The 17,062-nt window shown below is 38.9% G+C and overlaps 1 protein-coding gene across 1 annotated transcript in view; it reads left to right on the top strand.

The window, feature by feature from the left end:
- Ubr5 (ubiquitin protein ligase E3 component n-recognin 5) overlaps positions 1-17,062 on the top strand; it is a 111,750-nt gene that overhangs the window by 68,241 nt on the left and 26,447 nt on the right. The window contains exons 23-40 of the mRNA XM_055626290.1: positions 3,280-3,431; positions 3,834-3,929; positions 4,247-4,370; positions 4,954-5,051; positions 6,130-6,278; positions 6,753-6,844; positions 8,111-8,257; positions 8,353-8,471; positions 8,553-8,679; positions 8,771-8,900; positions 10,179-10,339; positions 10,437-10,676; positions 11,724-11,847; positions 12,103-12,214; positions 13,500-13,631; positions 13,899-14,156; positions 14,692-14,960; positions 15,115-15,326. Of these exons, the coding sequence (XP_055482265.1) occupies positions 3,280-3,431; positions 3,834-3,929; positions 4,247-4,370; positions 4,954-5,051; positions 6,130-6,278; positions 6,753-6,844; positions 8,111-8,257; positions 8,353-8,471; positions 8,553-8,679; positions 8,771-8,900; positions 10,179-10,339; positions 10,437-10,676; positions 11,724-11,847; positions 12,103-12,214; positions 13,500-13,631; positions 13,899-14,156; positions 14,692-14,960; positions 15,115-15,326 (2,742 nt within the window). The remainder of the gene's footprint in view (positions 1-3,279; positions 3,432-3,833; positions 3,930-4,246; positions 4,371-4,953; positions 5,052-6,129; positions 6,279-6,752; positions 6,845-8,110; positions 8,258-8,352; positions 8,472-8,552; positions 8,680-8,770; positions 8,901-10,178; positions 10,340-10,436; positions 10,677-11,723; positions 11,848-12,102; positions 12,215-13,499; positions 13,632-13,898; positions 14,157-14,691; positions 14,961-15,114; positions 15,327-17,062) is intronic.

Genomic DNA, 17,062 nt, shown 5'->3' on the forward strand with positions numbered 1-17,062 from the left:
ATTTATTTTAGACATGAAAGAGCCAAAGTCTTGGTTATTGGCAAATTGTTTCTGAAAGCACTGCTCCCTGGGTGGTAATGTGATGGGTGGAAAAGTCTACTTCAAAAGAAGACTCTATTGGCCTGTTTTCTGTTACACATTCATCTTTCCCTTTCAAAATGTTTTTTTTTTTTTCCTCTCAAATGGGCATTAGGAAGGCTACCAGATTGATAGTTTCCTGAGCTCAAAAAGATCCAAAAGTGAAACTTAACAAAAACCCGTGGGTGACCAAATTATAATTTTAAATAGTACAGAAACATGTATACTGCACAGAGTGAAAATTATTACCAGCTTATTTATCTAGAACTACCTTAAGTTAAGTGTTAACTCTAAAATGGAAAACAACTTAAATTCTTCATGAAGAAATTAGTCTCTGAATTATTTCAGGTATTTCATTTCCTCAGGGAAATTACAGGTGCCAATCACTTTGGACTCTGATATGGTTGGTCCAATGCCCATCTGCCATCTTTTTCATATAAGGAATATTTTGAAGGCAAAGACTAAAAGGAGCTTCAAGAGTGGGCGATGAGTTGCTCACAGAAATAAATTTGCAGACTAAGCTCCTTTGAGGAATTTGCCGAAGATTCCACTGCAGTGCTCTTAACCAGTGCAAACTCAGGGCTGCCGGTGAACAGATGACAGCACAGGAGGCTTATATCCACGCCGGGCAGTAGGAATTCCACAGACTGCTTCACTCAAGTGACACCCTCCACTAGCCTACAATGGATTGTCTAGGCGATGCCCCTTGATGAGTATGCAGGCTGGGATTCCTGAGCTGTAAGCTCAGAACTGATGCAGTTTCACTGTTGAATGGAATACTGTAATGACTTCAGATGATGATTTGACTCAGAAGTTTTGTTATGTGACTCAATAGTTCCTGAGTGCAAAGGGCAGATTTAGTGGAAAGCTTGGTTGATGCATCTGATTGCAGGTGTATATACTCTAGCAATTGTTAACCTGGAAGACACATGACCTTCACTTTTTTGTCACAGTGTTATATTTGAACATGACTGGATTCTAAGGCTTCTGTAGCATGGATATAACGTGCTTACAAAGAGGAAATTACACCATCCTTGAATTCTTCCATATTGTCAGAAAACACGATGACTCCAGGCAAGCCTATATGAAGAAATGTCAAAACTCTGAATCTTAGCAGCCAAGGTGGTGTCGCCTCAGTGTTGTCCTCAGCCACTGAGGATCCAGGTGAATCTCCATGAATTGTGTACAGCATCTTGAAGAATAATTTTCTTTTTGTTTTTGTTTTTTTATTTTTTAAGAATCTGTATGAGGAGCTGGGCAATATACTTAAAAATGTTCCCAAGACCTAATGAAGAAAAAGGTTAAGGACAATTTAAAAAAATGACAAGGAATGACCCCCTCATTTAATATTGAATTGACTACATCACAGCAACAAAGCTGGGAGTTTGCAAGTTCAAGATGAGACTATGGTCTCAATTACCTTCATTTACTCTTAATGTACTCTAAGCTAGAAGTTGGAGAATATCCCACATGTGTTTTCTCTGGCCTATGCAGTGTTCATTTTTTTTAAAACCTGAATGCCTTTAGATGAACATGTATTCCTCTAGTTTGCCACGATTTCTGTTTCTTATGCCTGAATTCCCTTTACAATCATTTATTTTGTATTTCTTACCCAGTAGGCATTTCACTGTGAACCTGGAATGAGCATGTTTCTTAATAGGTCCCAAACACACATTTATTTTCAGGTTATTGCAGTGCCTCCATTTCCTATATTTTCCTCATCTGTGCTTTGAGTGCAGCATGTTGGCACACTCAGCGCCTGCCATCAGTGCACAGTCATGGGGAGAAGCCTGCTTTTTCCCTGAGTGTTGGCTTTGAACAGAGAGGTGCCTTTGAAACCGTCAGGCACTCTGCTCCCTTCTGTCTTACAAAAACTTTCGATCTTAATTTCTAAATTGGGAGGGGGAGAATGTTCAGTAGATACTTACAGGGGTAAATGTTATAGTAGGTTATACATTACTTGAGGTATTAACATTCATTTTGTGGGGTCTTTCAGTGTTTGTTCCAGGAAGTACACCACAAATACGTTCCTAAAAACACATTTCTGGAAATAGCATCTTAAAAGAAATGGTCATGCCCTTAATTTTTTCTTATAAAAGCAAACATGTTGATGTGGAAAAAACACATTTACTCTGAGATTAAATAGTTATTACAGCTGGAGACTCAAGCATTAACATTCATTTAGGATTATTTATTTATATTATGCTTATCTCATAAAGTACTAGGTCTTTCACACTAGAAGTCATGTCTTTGGGATTATGGCTACATGGAAACATGAAGTCCCCATGTGTTATTTTGCCCTTATAGTTGAGTTTTTACTCTTTATTTAGAGGCCTTAAAAACTGTGGCTCAGTGAAGGGATCTGTGTTCTCTTAATCACTATCACTCCTAACATGGCTGTATGACTGTCTGAGCTTTTCTTCAGGTATAGTACAGGCTTGTGTGTAGGAAGGCACCAGATCCCGTAACGGGGTCTTTGTGAGTAGGTACATTTGTAGTGATGTAAACCACCTGTACAGTGTTCTTTTTTTATAGCAGGAGGAAAAAAAAAAAAAAAAGAAATCAAGCCCCAGGCAGTAACAATTTTAGTTTCATTAATTTCTTGATGATGTGAGTTGTACTATATTGTTGAGGCTTGTTTTCTTTCGTTGTTTTTGTTTTGGGGGTCTTTTTTTTTTTTTTTTTTTTTTTTTGGTATTAAAACATCTAAATTGTTCCTTGTTTTACAATTGCTCATGTGGATATTAGTTTAATTGCTTTTAAGTTCACAGAAAAGGGATTTAGTAGGCTAACTTCATTTTGTACTAATCAGTAGTTTTATTGATATTTGTTATTAAACTTAATTTTTAGGAAATGGGACCAAAAAACTTTGTTCTAATGTCTAGCTGTTCATTTATTCTAAGTGTATGAAAGAGTATTTCTAATCTTATCTCACTGAAACTTTTGTTCCCTTTGCTTACGTGTGTAGGGAGCTACTGTAATGCTTTCAGTGTTGCATTGGATACTAGACTGCCCTAGCTTCATTTCTATCCTCTACTGACTCATTCTGGGATTTACAGAATTGGCATTTGTACTTCATTTCCCTTGCCTGGAGTGTTTGCTTATAGAACAAATCTTTGAGCTTCTCAGATGAGAACTTCTATACACCTCCTGTTGGGTTAGACATGGTAATGAGTTCTGATTTTGTCCATGTCCTTCTAGTTTGAGATTACGGGAAATGATGAGACGGTCATTGAGAGCAGCTGGTTTGGGTAGACATGAGGCTGGAGCTTCATCCAGTGACCACCAGGATCCAGTTTCACCCCCCATAGCTCCCCCTAGTTGGGTTCCTGACCCTCCTTCAATGGATCCTGGTAAGATCTCTTGTTTTACTTAGTGTTTACTAAGAAGGCAATGTTGTGAAAGGAGAAATGAACATTTTAGTGAAATATTTAAAAGATTGTGAACTTAGTATGGTGAACACTACAAATTGATTAGTTGAAAATTTGGCTTAAGGGGTTTGGTTTTTACCATTTTTCTCTGACATAATTATTTCCGTACTGTTAAGAGGCTAGATGGCCCCTTGATTGGGAATACATCAAGAGAATTGAATGATCTGCCCAGTGGGTTCCTCTTATAGTCAGAAAGAAATTTCCCTTAACCTTTTGTTGGATTTGACCTTTGGTTTTCGGAGAAAAGCCTTAAGGCCTGTACAGAGAAAGATTAGGGGATGCTGCGCATAGTGACGTGCGTCCTGCTCTTCTGTTTACTGAAAGATGGTGACATTGATTTTATCCTGGCCCCCGCTGTGGGATCTCTCACCACAGCAGCAGCTGGCAGTGGTCAAGGACCAAGCACCTCCACCATTCCAGGTAAGACTACTATTTGTCTACTTGGACTTTTTGAACTTAGAGGGACACACTGGAATAACTTTGAATAACTTTTTGTCTCAAAAAGATTTTTCTTTGCTTAGAAAAGTATTTCTATATAATCTCTCTCTCTTTTGTATGCATTGTGGTATATTGTTTGCATACATAAATTAAGAAATCAATTGAAATTTATAAGACGTGTTAATATGCTAGATTCTTTGTATTGAGTTCACTTATTTTTATGGATATTGTTCTGGTGACCTAGCTCAATATGTACCTGATAGGTTTGCTTGGTACTAAATGAATCTGCTTAATTCCAGGTCCTTCCACAGAGCCTTCCATAGTAGAATCCAAGGATCGAAAGGCAAATGCTCACTTTATATTAAAATTGTTATGTGACAGTGCGGTTCTGCAGCCTTATCTACGAGAGCTCCTGTCTGCCAAGTAAGAGGCCTGATAGACTTCCTACGAAGGGTTAGCTTCGTGATGTCCTGTTTAAGTTGATCCTGTGCTGTATTAAAAAATTAGAATCTATCACTATATTTCTTCTACTAAATTTTCTTTAGTGAAGAGGCCTTCTCGACATCAGAGAGCATACCTGGAATGAATAGAAATTGACTTTTATGTTGCATGGATCAGAGTGTAGGTTTTTCTGTGGAAAAAAAGAACACAGAATGATGTTGACATGTTTAGTTCATCATCCCAGCACTAGGACTAGCCAACATAGACTACAATAGTAATGTCTGTTTCCAGCAGCATCACAGAGTTAGTCTTTCTGTGATACAAACAAAAATTCACTTGCATGTTTATCACCAACACTTCTTTTCTAGTAAAATAGGAAGATAAGAGTAGATGTTGTGTTTCTGAGGTAGTGTCTCACTTTGTAGCCTTGGCTTGCCTGGAATTCTGTAGTCCAGGCTGGTTATTCACGGAGCTGAGCTTGCCTCTGACTCTGAAGTGCTGGGAATAAAGGCCATCCCAGCTGGCCTCGATGCTAAAGCTTACCGCGTAATCTCTCTCATTCTAGGGATGCAAGAGGGATGACCCCATTCATGTCGGCTGTCAGTGGCCGAGCGTACCCCGCCGCCATCACCATCTTAGAGACAGCCCAGAAAATTGCCAAAGGTAATGGATACGGTTAAAGGCATAAGTGAGCTGCTCCTCTCAAAATTTGAAAAGGTTCTCTTGCCATGCACCATTGCAATTGTTCAAACCATATTTGTGTATGTAAATGATATCATTGAAATTATCAAGATAGTTTTATATCTAAAATTTTGTTAATACTCTTTTCAAATACATTTTCTAATTTTATCAAAAAGCAATTAGTATGACGTTTTTTACTTAGAAGACTACATTTATAATTGATAATATAAAATCTGACAGTGTTGCCTATGCTTTATTGATGGATATGATAAAACTATGGAGCAATAATAGACTACCACAGTATAGCTACATCTGACTTTAGAGTTTTTTACATAAAGCAAGAATTGCGGATTATCAGTTTCTGCCATGCAGTTCTTAAAAGATGAATTGTCTTTTTTCAAACACTGGTTAATAAATTGTGATATGGTCATAATTTACTAAGTGAAACACAGACTTGAATTTTAGTGCTTTTGAGACACTGTCTTTACTTAATGGTATAGGCTAACCTCTAGTTTGTGATCTCCTGCCTCTGCTTCCAGTATGCTGGGATTATAGGTGTGTGCTGGCGGGTCTCACTAAGATTTGAGTCTTCACTGCTGGACACAGGACTAAGAATTGTAATGTGCATGGCCATCACATATAGTTACAGTGTAGTTCTGCTTTGCCTTTTTTGTTCCAGAATTGGTTTGATTTTCTTATATATTGACTTTTACAATTTAAAACAGCAAATTATTATTTTCATTTGCGTGGGTATTTTGTGTTCATGTGTGTCTATGCACCATGTGTGTGCCTGATACCTGTGAAGGCTGGGAGCAGGCATAAGCTCTCTGGAAACTGGAGCTAAGACAGTTTTAAGCTGCCTTGTGGGTGCTGGTTACCCCGGGTGAGCAGCCAGTGCTCTTAACAGTTGAGCCATCTCCAGTCAGACTGTGGAAATTTTGACTAACAAAGAATTTTAATTGGTATGTAATGCTTTCTGAATGTATATTAAAGCTCTTCAGTCGTGGTTGTGATTAAGTCCTTTGTTGATGTTTGAATTTCTGTCTTTTTAATACTTTAGCTGAAGTCTCTGCAAGTGAGAAAGAGGAAGATGTGTTTATGGGAATGGTTTGCCCATCAGGGACCAATCCTGATGACTCCCCTTTATATGTCCTGTGCTGCAATGACACCTGCAGTTTCACATGGACTGGAGCAGAGCACATTAACCAGGTAAGTGGTCCTAAAGGTGCCTGAAGATGTCCTTTCTAAAGCTTTCCTTTTCTTCTCCTCTAACTAGAGTTAAAAGTTTGTGAATATGCCTGTTGTTTTCTTTTACTTTAGCTTTTACAATTGTCCAAAGACTTAATTTTGATTGAGTCCTACACATACATGGCAAAAAGGGTCATTACTCAGATATGGCAGATTATAAGATTTAGGTCTTCACAGGTGGTAAAATCTGACCCATGGCTATTGATACAGGTTTTATAATTACTGTCTATTTTGAAGTAACAGTGAATTATTTTTGATATAATAATACACTATTTGGTATACTATTTTCATCCTTGACATTGTCAACTACATATTTATCACGTTCTCATTGTTTCCTGAGCATCTTAACATTACTCTGCTACTAACTGTGATTAAATTATAAGGAGATACAGATATGGTAACTCTTTTTTAAAAAGTGACCCATTTTAATTTCAGGACATTTTTGAATGTAGAACTTGTGGTTTACTGGAGTCACTCTGTTGTTGTACGGAATGTGCAAGGGTTTGTCACAAAGGGCATGATTGCAAGTAAGTCTAATTTTAATCTCAGAAAAGATTTGGGCATATATTGCAGTACAAAATACAGATATTATGCTTTAATTGTTGCTTTATTTCAGAAAGTGTGAGGTTTTCCTCACATTTCATTTTATACATACAGAAATGTGGCTTTTAGTTTAAAGTATATTGTCAAATACTTGCTTTATTTTACTTAAGGTGTTGTGATCCTTAGTTAAAAGCAGGGCTAAGGAATTTGTGACTAGAATTGGATTATTCTTATTTATTAATCAGATTAATTAATTAATCAATCAGATTAATGTTTTTAAGCATGTTCACAGAATAATTTCATCTGTATTTTGTAACTAATTACCAACACCTCTCCCTCTGTAGGTATTATTAAATGTGTTATGAGGCCTTATTTAGTTTTTAGATGTAGTAATCTTTTATTTTATAGAAGTCATTCTAGCTGGTTTTGATAGTTTTACCTAAGCAATGAAACTCAGTACTTTAACATTTGCAGTATCTCAGTGAATATTGTTTATCAGTGGAAAAAATGTGTAGATGATGTAGGTAGTAGAAAAATGGGCTGTCAAGACCCTCCATTTTGGGTTGGTAGGTGGATGGGCAGCTAAAGGTACTTGCTGCCAAGCCCGAAAAACCCGAGTTTGATCCCTGGGCTTACTTAATGCAAAAAGAGAATACACTTTTTGCAAATTGTTCTGTGACTTTTACACATACTCTGTGGTACAAGTGTACCTCTGTTCTTCATTCACCCTGCCCCATAAACAAACAAACAAACAAACAAACAAGCAAACAGATAAGTGTGAAATAGTCACCTCAGTTTTTGCACTGATGCTTAGTTACACTCTGTTTAAGTATGCTCACTATACTGGTTGTCATGGCAGGGTGAACCAGGTATTTCATTTCCTACAGCATTTGCAGTCTTGTCAGATAAATACACATGCAGGAAACATGTGCTTATCATGGCTAGAAGTGACTCAGTACATATGTGAGGACCACGTAGGGTAGCTTGGGGATTTGGGGATTTGGGGATTGGGAAGGACAATAGACATGACTGTCCCAGGGCATTACAGAGTGCTATTTGTCATAAGAATTTTTGTGTTGCTTTCTAGACTTTACACCATTAAGTAATCATTCTTGTATATAGCAGTTACACTTTCATTTTAACGTAAACAAGAGTACTCTCTAGTTTCATCAAGTTATAGCTGCTCATTTCATTGTAGGTCTATTTTAAAGGTTTTCCATATATGAACTTTTCTGTGAAATTTTTTATAGACTTAAGCGGACTTCACCAACAGCCTATTGTGATTGTTGGGAGAAATGTAAGTGTAAAACTCTGATTGCTGGACAGAAATCTGCTCGTCTTGATCTACTTTATCGCCTGCTCACTGCTACAAATCTGGTCACCCTACCAAACAGTAGGCAAGTAGAAATCTTAGGATGCAAAATAGGTAGATGGAAAGAGCTCAGCATATATTGGTATGTCTCCCACCCTCACAACATGCCCTGTTTTCCAGGGGAGAGCACCTCTTGCTGTTCTTAGTACAGACTGTGGCCAGACAGACAGTGGAGCACTGCCAGTACAGGCCACCACGAATCCGGGAGGACCGCAATAGGAAAACAGCCAGTCCTGATGGTAAGTGAATCACACAGTTTGGACTGACTGATATGGAAAGCAGTAAGTTTTGCTTTTGTCTGACCCATTCCTCCTTTTCAGATTCAGATATGCCTGATCACGACTTAGAGCCCCCAAGGTTTGCCCAGCTTGCATTAGAGCGCGTCCTGCAGGATTGGAATGCTTTGAGATCTATGATTATGTTTGGGTCACAGGAGAATAAAGACCCGTATGTATTTGTTAGAACATTTATACTTTCTCTGGTCCTGTGTTAATGTTGCTTTTTACACTGTATTCTGTCTCTCCTTGCCTTTCTCCAGCTTGAGTGCCAGCAGTAGGATAGGCCATCTTTTGCCAGAAGAGCAGGTATACCTCAATCAGCAAAGTGGCACAATTCGGCTAGACTGTTTCACTCATTGCCTTATTGTCAAGTGTACAGCAGATATTTTGGTGAGTTCTTGAATATATACATTTATTCTTAGGGTCCCATGATTTTAAAAGTTAGACTTATAAGGCTTATAACTTCTGATTATGTCAAAGGAAATGAAATTGGGGGCAGTTAACTTGGATGTCTTTTAATGGAAAAAAATTTATTTTAAATAAAAACCCTAAAATGATTTTCTTTTTTTGTAAACTAAAATAGGATCCATGGTGAAAAGAAGTTACTTAGGCACTGACATGACGTTGCATTTCATCTTCTCTGCAAGCTAATTTGTTATTGTCAGTTGTCATTCAAACCTGTACTAAATAATTTACAGTAGCAGAATAAAATTATATAGTAATGCAAAATCAAGAAAATAAAAAAATAATTTGTGAATCTGTTGTTGATCTTAAATTACAGCCTAGCCATTTACTGATATGAAATCCAACATGTTTTGATATAAAGGTTATTATAAGCAACATTAAAAATAGAACACCAGATTGGCTATTTTTTTTTGTAGTTGATACCTGTTTTAATGCATAGGAAAGACTAGAAAGTAGTAAATCAGATAATGGGATTATAAAGTTAATTACTAAATATTTGAATGTCCTTTGTGCTTTGTTAAGTGTGCTATAGTAAGTGAACTATATTCTTCTGATTTTACTTATTTGATAGTCTCTTCTAAACATGCATGGTGAGGATATGTAGAACTATGGAACAAAAGTCAAGATAGTTTACATTTGGGATCCACTGTACATCATACACACAGTGGTAGGTGTATTGCTTAATCACTGACCCTGTAACTGGGTTGGTTCAGTTTGTTTCAAGATTTTGTTACAAGGCATGGCAAGGTAGCTTAGCCAGGTATGAAGGTGCTTGCCACCAAATTGTAACAGCCTGAGTTCAGCCCCTGGCACCCACATGGTAAAAGGAGAGGACCACCTCCTGCAAATTGTTCTCATCTCCACATGCACACAGAAGTATATGTACCCCCCCCCCCGACACACCCACCAAAAAACATTTTTAACTTTCGTTTGTTTGTGTTTTTGTTTTTCGAGACAGGGTTTCTCTGTGTAGCCTTGGCTGTTCTGGACTCGCTTTTGTAGACCAGACTGGCCTTGAACTCACAGAGATCTGTTGTTGCCTCTGTCTCCATGAGTGCTAAGATTACAGGTGTGTGCCACTGCGCTTGGCTCATTTTTAACATTTTTCTTGGGAACTATTAACATTTTAGAATATTGGAAAACTGGACTTTAACCATTGTATGAAATATCTCAGCATTAATAGAATGATTACAATTTTTAAAGCTTTTAGATACTCTGCTAGGCACATTAGTAAAAGAACTCCAAAACAAGTACATACCTGGACGCCGAGAAGAAGCAATTGCTGTGACAATGAGGTTTCTGCGATCGGTGGCAAGGGTGTTTGTCATTCTTAGTGTGGAAATGGCTTCATCCAAAAAGAAAAAGTAAGGCACTTAAAAAATTTTAGCACACAGTTTTTAGTGTGATAATGTTAATATGTACATGAGAAGACTCAGATTTCTATTTTCCTTTCTGCTGTAGCAACTTTATTCCACAGCCAATTGGAAAATGCAAACGTGTATTCCAAGCATTACTTCCTTATGCTGTAGAAGAATTGTGCAATGTAGCAGAGTCCTTGATTGTTCCTGTCAGGATGGGGATTGCCCGCCCCACAGCACCATTTACACTGGCCAGTACTAGCATAGATGCCATGCAAGGCAGTGAAGAATTATTTTCAGTAGAACCATTACCACCACGACCATCATCAGATCAGTCAAGCAGGTATGTTCATTCCTAGTATGGAAATGTTGTATTCAGCTCATTGGTGCTGTGCTTTTGAGTAGCAATAGAAACGGATTTCTCAAGTCTAATTTTGTAACCTCATGCACATATAATGATGCTATAGTACCTATCTTAACACCATGGATTAAAGCTGAATATCAACAACAAAAAGCATCAAACTCTTGGAAATGAAGCAACTCACTACTGAATGAAAAATGGGACAGAAGTTAAGAAAGACATAATCAGGTGTGGTGCTGTATGCCTTTAATCTCAGCACAGGAGGCAGATCTCTGAGCTGGAGGCCAACCTGGTCTACAGAGTGAGTTCCAGGACAGCCAGGGCTACACAGAGAAGCCCTGTCTCGAAAAAGAAAGAGAAAAAGACCTTGTAATGGTTTTTCTCTCAGTATCGAGATACTTTGCCCTTGTCATAGTGCATGTGTTTTAGCACTGAAAGGCTTGTTGCGAGACGAGTGCCTGGCTGCCTCTATGAGGGCAGGCCTACCTTAGTTGGCACTCATGCCTATGTAAGAGTGTCTTTAATTCTCCTTTCTCAGGAAAACTGAATGATGAAAGATGCTAAAAGCTTACCATCTCGTAAATTTAATTATTCTGGTTCATTCCTGAATCTCTAAATGAAGTTGCCACAGGGCCATTTAATATCACATCTCTAGTTTTCAGTCTTGTTTAAAACTGAATTCAGTGATTCTTCTCTAACTTTTATGTGGTTATTTCTAAGGCAACTTTTAAGAGAAGGGAAACTTTGACCACTCTTTTGGTTGTTACTCTGTTTTAGTATATGATTTGTATATTTGATTTTCCCACCCCCTGCCCACCCACTAACAAATCAGTGGGTAACACGCTGGTACAGAATAGGAATTGTGTCTGTTAATGGGTGAGTGTTGGCTGCAGTGCTTTTGGCAACTGAGGATGCTGGAGGAAAGAAAGAATGTAAGGAATGAGCTGCACAAAGGATTCCAGTGAGACATGTGCAGTGTGCTGTGTGAGCTTCGGCACTGCGTTCTCACCACCTCCCTGCTCCTTACAGCTCCAGTCAGTCTCAGTCAGCCTATATCATCCGGAACCCACAGCAGAGGCGCATCAGCCAGTCACAGCCGGTCAGAGGCCGGGACGAAGAACAGGATGATATTGTTTCAGCAGATGTGGAAGAGGTATTTTTAATTGTTTGAAATGCAGATGACACACTTGGATTTGGTGGGAAGAGCAGTCACTGGAAGTCAGTATTAATGGTAGTATTTTAAAACTATCATGTTCCAGCCAGCCTGTGAACTCTTGTTCTATTCATTTTTGGTTACATAATGTAAATTTAGAGTTTCTTATTTTAGAGAGCTTTACATTTTAGTTCTCTAATTCTGTGGCCATAAGTAGTAGAGATAGAGGTTTGCTATGTGATTCATTGTGTTTAGGTTGAGGTGGTGGAAGGCGTGGCTGGAGAAGAGGATCATCACGATGAGCAGGAAGAGCACGGGGAGGAGAATGCTGAGGCAGAGGGACATCATGACGAGCATGATGAAGACGGTATGCGGCCTATTGAGAGGGTACTTAAGGTGACCGAATCGGTGCCTCAAAGAGAGAAGCCTCATCGGCTCTGTAGCTAGCCAAATTATGTTCTGCCAAAGCACTCTGTAGTGTGTTTTAAAGTTTTAAGAAGTAATTATATACATACATAAATTATTCATATTTAATTCCTCCCACCCCCTGTTTTTGTTTAAGGAACTTGTTTGAGTCAGGGTCTCATGTATCTCGGGCTGGCCTCAGATTCCCTTTGCAGATGAGGATGACCCTGAACTTCTCTTCCTCCTCCTTCTGTTCCCAAGTGCTGGGATTAGAGATGAGTGTGATTGTGCCAAGTTTACTTGGTGGTGGGGATCCACCTAGAACTTGATGCACACTAAGCAAGCATTCTATTGGCTGAACTCATCCCTAGCCTACTTCCTTTTCTTTCATTCTCTTCTACTTGGGGCTGGTAGATGGCTCATTGACTAATGGTATTGTTGTCAAGTTCAGTCCTAGAGACGCACATGGTGAAAGGAGAAAACACAGTCCCGCCAGTTGTCCTGACCTTCACACACAGGTCCACCTCATTGCCCTACTAAATAAATAAATGTAATTTAGAAAATTATTCATTTATTTAGTGTGTGTATATGCCTGTGACCGCAAGTTTGTGTATGTCATGGTTTGTGAGATCTCATTTCAAACCTTGAACTACTAGTAGCCTGCACCCACCGAGCCATCTCACTGGCCCGTGTAGTCCTGTTTTCTTAAAAAATACTTAAATGGTAAAATATTGAGCACTCTGGAAGCTGAGACAGGATTTCAAATCTATGCCTAATCTGGGCTACAAAGCAGGAACTTGTCTGACTCCCCTCACCTCTAAAGTAAATCAGTCATAATTTAACAGTGGGCAATTTGCAGTGGAGAGAAAAAGGAAAACTGTCTATAATCTCCCTAAGATAGAGTTGTGTGTGTGTGTGTGTGCGTGTGTGCATGTGTGTGTGTAATCTATGACATTAAAAAGAAATGTTTTTCTCTTTTGAAGTAAAATAGATGGAAATAGGGCAGGTGGATAGTGGGTGCTGCCCAAAACCAAGGCTTTGCAGGAGTTGAATCACTGTGTCGAGGTCCATGCATTACTGTACTTGAGGAATTTCTCCATTGCTAAGCAGCCAATAATTCTTTCTGAAGAACAGTTGTTATCCTGGCTCTCTAATTCTTAGTTCCTACCCCTAGGATATACTGGCTTTTCAGACCTGTATTAGTTGCTGAATTTCCCCCCCCCCCTTATTATTTAATACTTTTCTAGGAAGTGACATGGAGCTAGATTTATTAGCAGCCGCTGAGACGGAAAGTGACAGTGAAAGTAACCATAGTAACCAAGATAATGCTAGTGGGCGCAGAAGTGTTGTCACTGCAGCCACTGCTGGCTCAGAAGCAGGTATGTTGCTAATGGGAAAAGCTGCTCCTGGCATATGCTAATTCTGTTTGTCTGCAATATGAGTTGATAATTATATGATATGCATAAGGGTAGCTAAAGCTTATTTAAAAAGAGTTCTTTTTCTAATCAAAGTGTTTTTATAGTATTCTCAGTATTATGTGCAATCTGACACTGTTCAATATAATGTTTTCTTGAATGAGAGGTACATTATGAAGTTAATTATCAGTGGACTTACAGTGTTTTTTGTTTTAAAAATTAAAACTTTAGGAGCGAGCAGTGTTCCTGCCTTTTTTTCTGAAGATGATTCTCAATCAAACGACTCAAGTGATTCTGACAGCAGTAGCAGCCAGAGTGATGACATAGAGCAGGAGACCTTTATGCTTGATGAACCATTAGAAAGAACCACGAACAGCTCCCATGCAAACGGGGCTGCCCAGGCTCCTCGTTCCATGCAGTGGGCTGTCCGTAATACGCAACATCAGCGAGCAGCTAGCACAGCCCCAGCCAGCACATCTACACCAGCAGGCAAGTCTGGGAACTCAAGTATTATTCCTAGGAGCATGGCAGTGGTTTTGAAAATTAGAAAAGAAAGTTGTATAAAGTTCCTTTTGTTGAGTTTCAGATATAAGAAGTACAAAATTATGATTCTGTCAAGATGTCTGAATCTTTGCATTGTTGCTGTGGGCTGGGTAATTCTTTATTGAGAGCTCTGTTGTGCATTGTAGGATGTTTAATTGTACCCACTGCCATTAGCTGGTAGGTGTCAGTAGTATTTCCACAACTTCTTTCTTCACATCTCCCATTTGTAACAACCAAAAGTGTCTGCACACATTGCCAAACGCTTCCTTTGTGGTGGTTGTGAGATACAGAATTACTTCTGGTTTATAATGCATTAATTTTTGCCCCCCCCCCCAACACTCTTTCTCCCCAAATTATATCGTGGAGCTACACTGTTTTGCTCATGTACATATTATTAATTGACCATTTAGATATTTATAAGCCTATGCAGTGTCAGCTAGCAACTGTGTTAGCTCATGACAATTGTCCTTTTTCCTTTTAGCAAGTTCCGCAGGTTTGATTTATATTGATCCTTCAAATTTACGCCGGAGTGGCACCATCAGTACAAGTGCTGCAGCCGCAGCAGCAGCACTGGAAGCCAGCAATGCCAGCAGCTACTTAACGTCTGCGAGCAGCTTAGCCAGGGCCTACAGCATTGTCATCAGACAGATCTCAGACTTGATGGGCCTTATTCCTAAGTATAATCACCTAGTATACTCTCAGATTCCAGCAGCTGTGAAACTGACTTACCAAGATGCAGTCAACTTACAGGTATGAAACTGGAAAAGTTCTTTATTGTTTTGCCTATCAATTAGATTTTCAAAATAATGGCGATATAGAAAATTCTTAAATGTTGACATACTAGTGCTGTATCGAATTTAGCTTTGTTTGGATAGTTTTGACTATTTCAGTTTGATCTTCATAGAACTATGTAGAAGAAAAGCTTATTCCTACATGGAACTGGATGGTCAGTATTATGGATTCTACTGAAGCTCAATTACGTTATGGTTCTGCATTAGCATCTGCTGGTGATCCAGGACATCCAAATCATCCCCTTCATGCCTCTCAGAACTCAGCTCGAAGAGAGAGGATGACTGCACGAGAAGAGGCCAGTTTAAGAACCCTTGAAGGCAGACGGTATGAAATACTCTATACTCAGAACTCTTAAATCCTAGGTTAGAGGTTTTGATCACTATCCCATTTAACCTCTCTCATCTTAATGGCAAAGAAAAAAGGTACACAGCTGCCTCATGTTAGGTACACAAGAAAGGTACCTCATGTTAGGTACACAAAAAAAGGTACACAACTGCCTCTTTGCTAGGCAGTTGAAGCAAAATGATTGCTAGCTAAGTTATTTTTTAAGACGTTTATCATGTCCTCAGAGGAATCTGTTACTAAAAGCTACTTTTGGCCTGTGTCCTTGTCTGTCGTGTGCTCCTCCCCCATATACCCCTTCCTCTTCTGCCTCCCCTTTATAAGGTTTATGTTCCCAGAAAGACTTGTTTCTGACTAGGACTGAGTCTGATGCATTTGGTACTCAGGAAGGTTAAAGTGTGTTGTCCCTGCTGTTCTTTGATTTCACAACACGCACCACCGCCCACCCCGTTAAATCATAAGATATATTTATGTATTTGCTATGTCCTCTCTATTCAGTTATAAAGAGCCCCTCTCGGGACTAAGAGTTAGCCCAGCAGTGATGTCAAGAGGAGTAGCTGTACCATCCAGTGAAGGTGATGGTTGGTAGTCAGTGCCTGCGGGTTTGTTCTCACTGATACTGCAGATGAAGAAGTGAGAGGACAGAGGTCTAGAGACTGTAGGAGAGGACAAGATGAGAGAAAACACTGAGATACAAAGAACTGTTGACAGGGCAAGGTGGGGTAAGAGTTCTGTTCTGTACTTGATTCTAAACAACGAATAGGAAAATAAGAAAAATCTAGGAATAGAATTGACATACTTACCTTTGAATGTTAGGGAACTGGGAACAAATTTGGTGAGCTGGTTGGTAAAGATATCTGCATTAGAAAGAACGATGGAGGAGGGAGTAGTTTTTCTGTTGTGGAGTCCTGCTCCACAAAAGGACAAAAGTTTTTGTCTCTCTTAGGCTGTAGTCAGTTGCTGTAAAAGAATACAGTATTTTGTGGCCCGAGAGACAGTTCAGTGGTTAACAACTCTTTTCTTGCAGAGGACTTAGCACACACATGGCAGCCTGCAGCCATCTTTAACTCCAGTTCCGGGAGATCAGACACCCTCTTCTGACCTCCTTGGACATTGTACTGACATGGTGCACATTTGTATAAATTTTTCCCCCAGGCAAAACACTTATATACATAAAATACTCTTTAAAACAAAGCAGAGGATTGTGATGTGGGATCTTGATCGATCAGTGTTGTGTGTTTCTCCCCCGCCTCAGTCATTATTACATTATAATCACATAGTATATCTGTAAATTACTCTTTTTAGAGTATATGGTTGGCTCATTATAAATTTGGAGTATTTTCATCATCTCTTTAGGAAATATTACACATCTTAGTGGTCATTCGTATTTTATTTTCTGTCTGTAGATTCTGAACTTGTTATGTAAATAGAATTAAACAATACATAGTTTTTTGGATTGGCTTCTGTCATTTAACCTGAATTTTTTTTTTTTGATCATCTATGTTTAGCACGTGTCAATAACGCCTTAAAAATATTCTATCTCATGTATGTTACACCACATTTTAAAAATACTTAACCATTCATCAGCTGACACTTGGAGTATTTCTGCCTCTTCATTATTGTGCATGATGTTGCACGTTTCCATAAAGGTTTTGTGTGGACATATAGTTTGGTGTTTTTACCTAGTTGTAAAATTGCTAGATCATATGGTAATGGTA

This window comes from Psammomys obesus, unplaced genomic scaffold (assembly GCF_907164565.1).
Source record: "Psammomys obesus unplaced genomic scaffold, mPsaObe1.curated_primary_1811, whole genome shotgun sequence".
Lineage (NCBI taxonomy): Eukaryota > Metazoa > Chordata > Mammalia > Rodentia > Muridae > Psammomys > Psammomys obesus.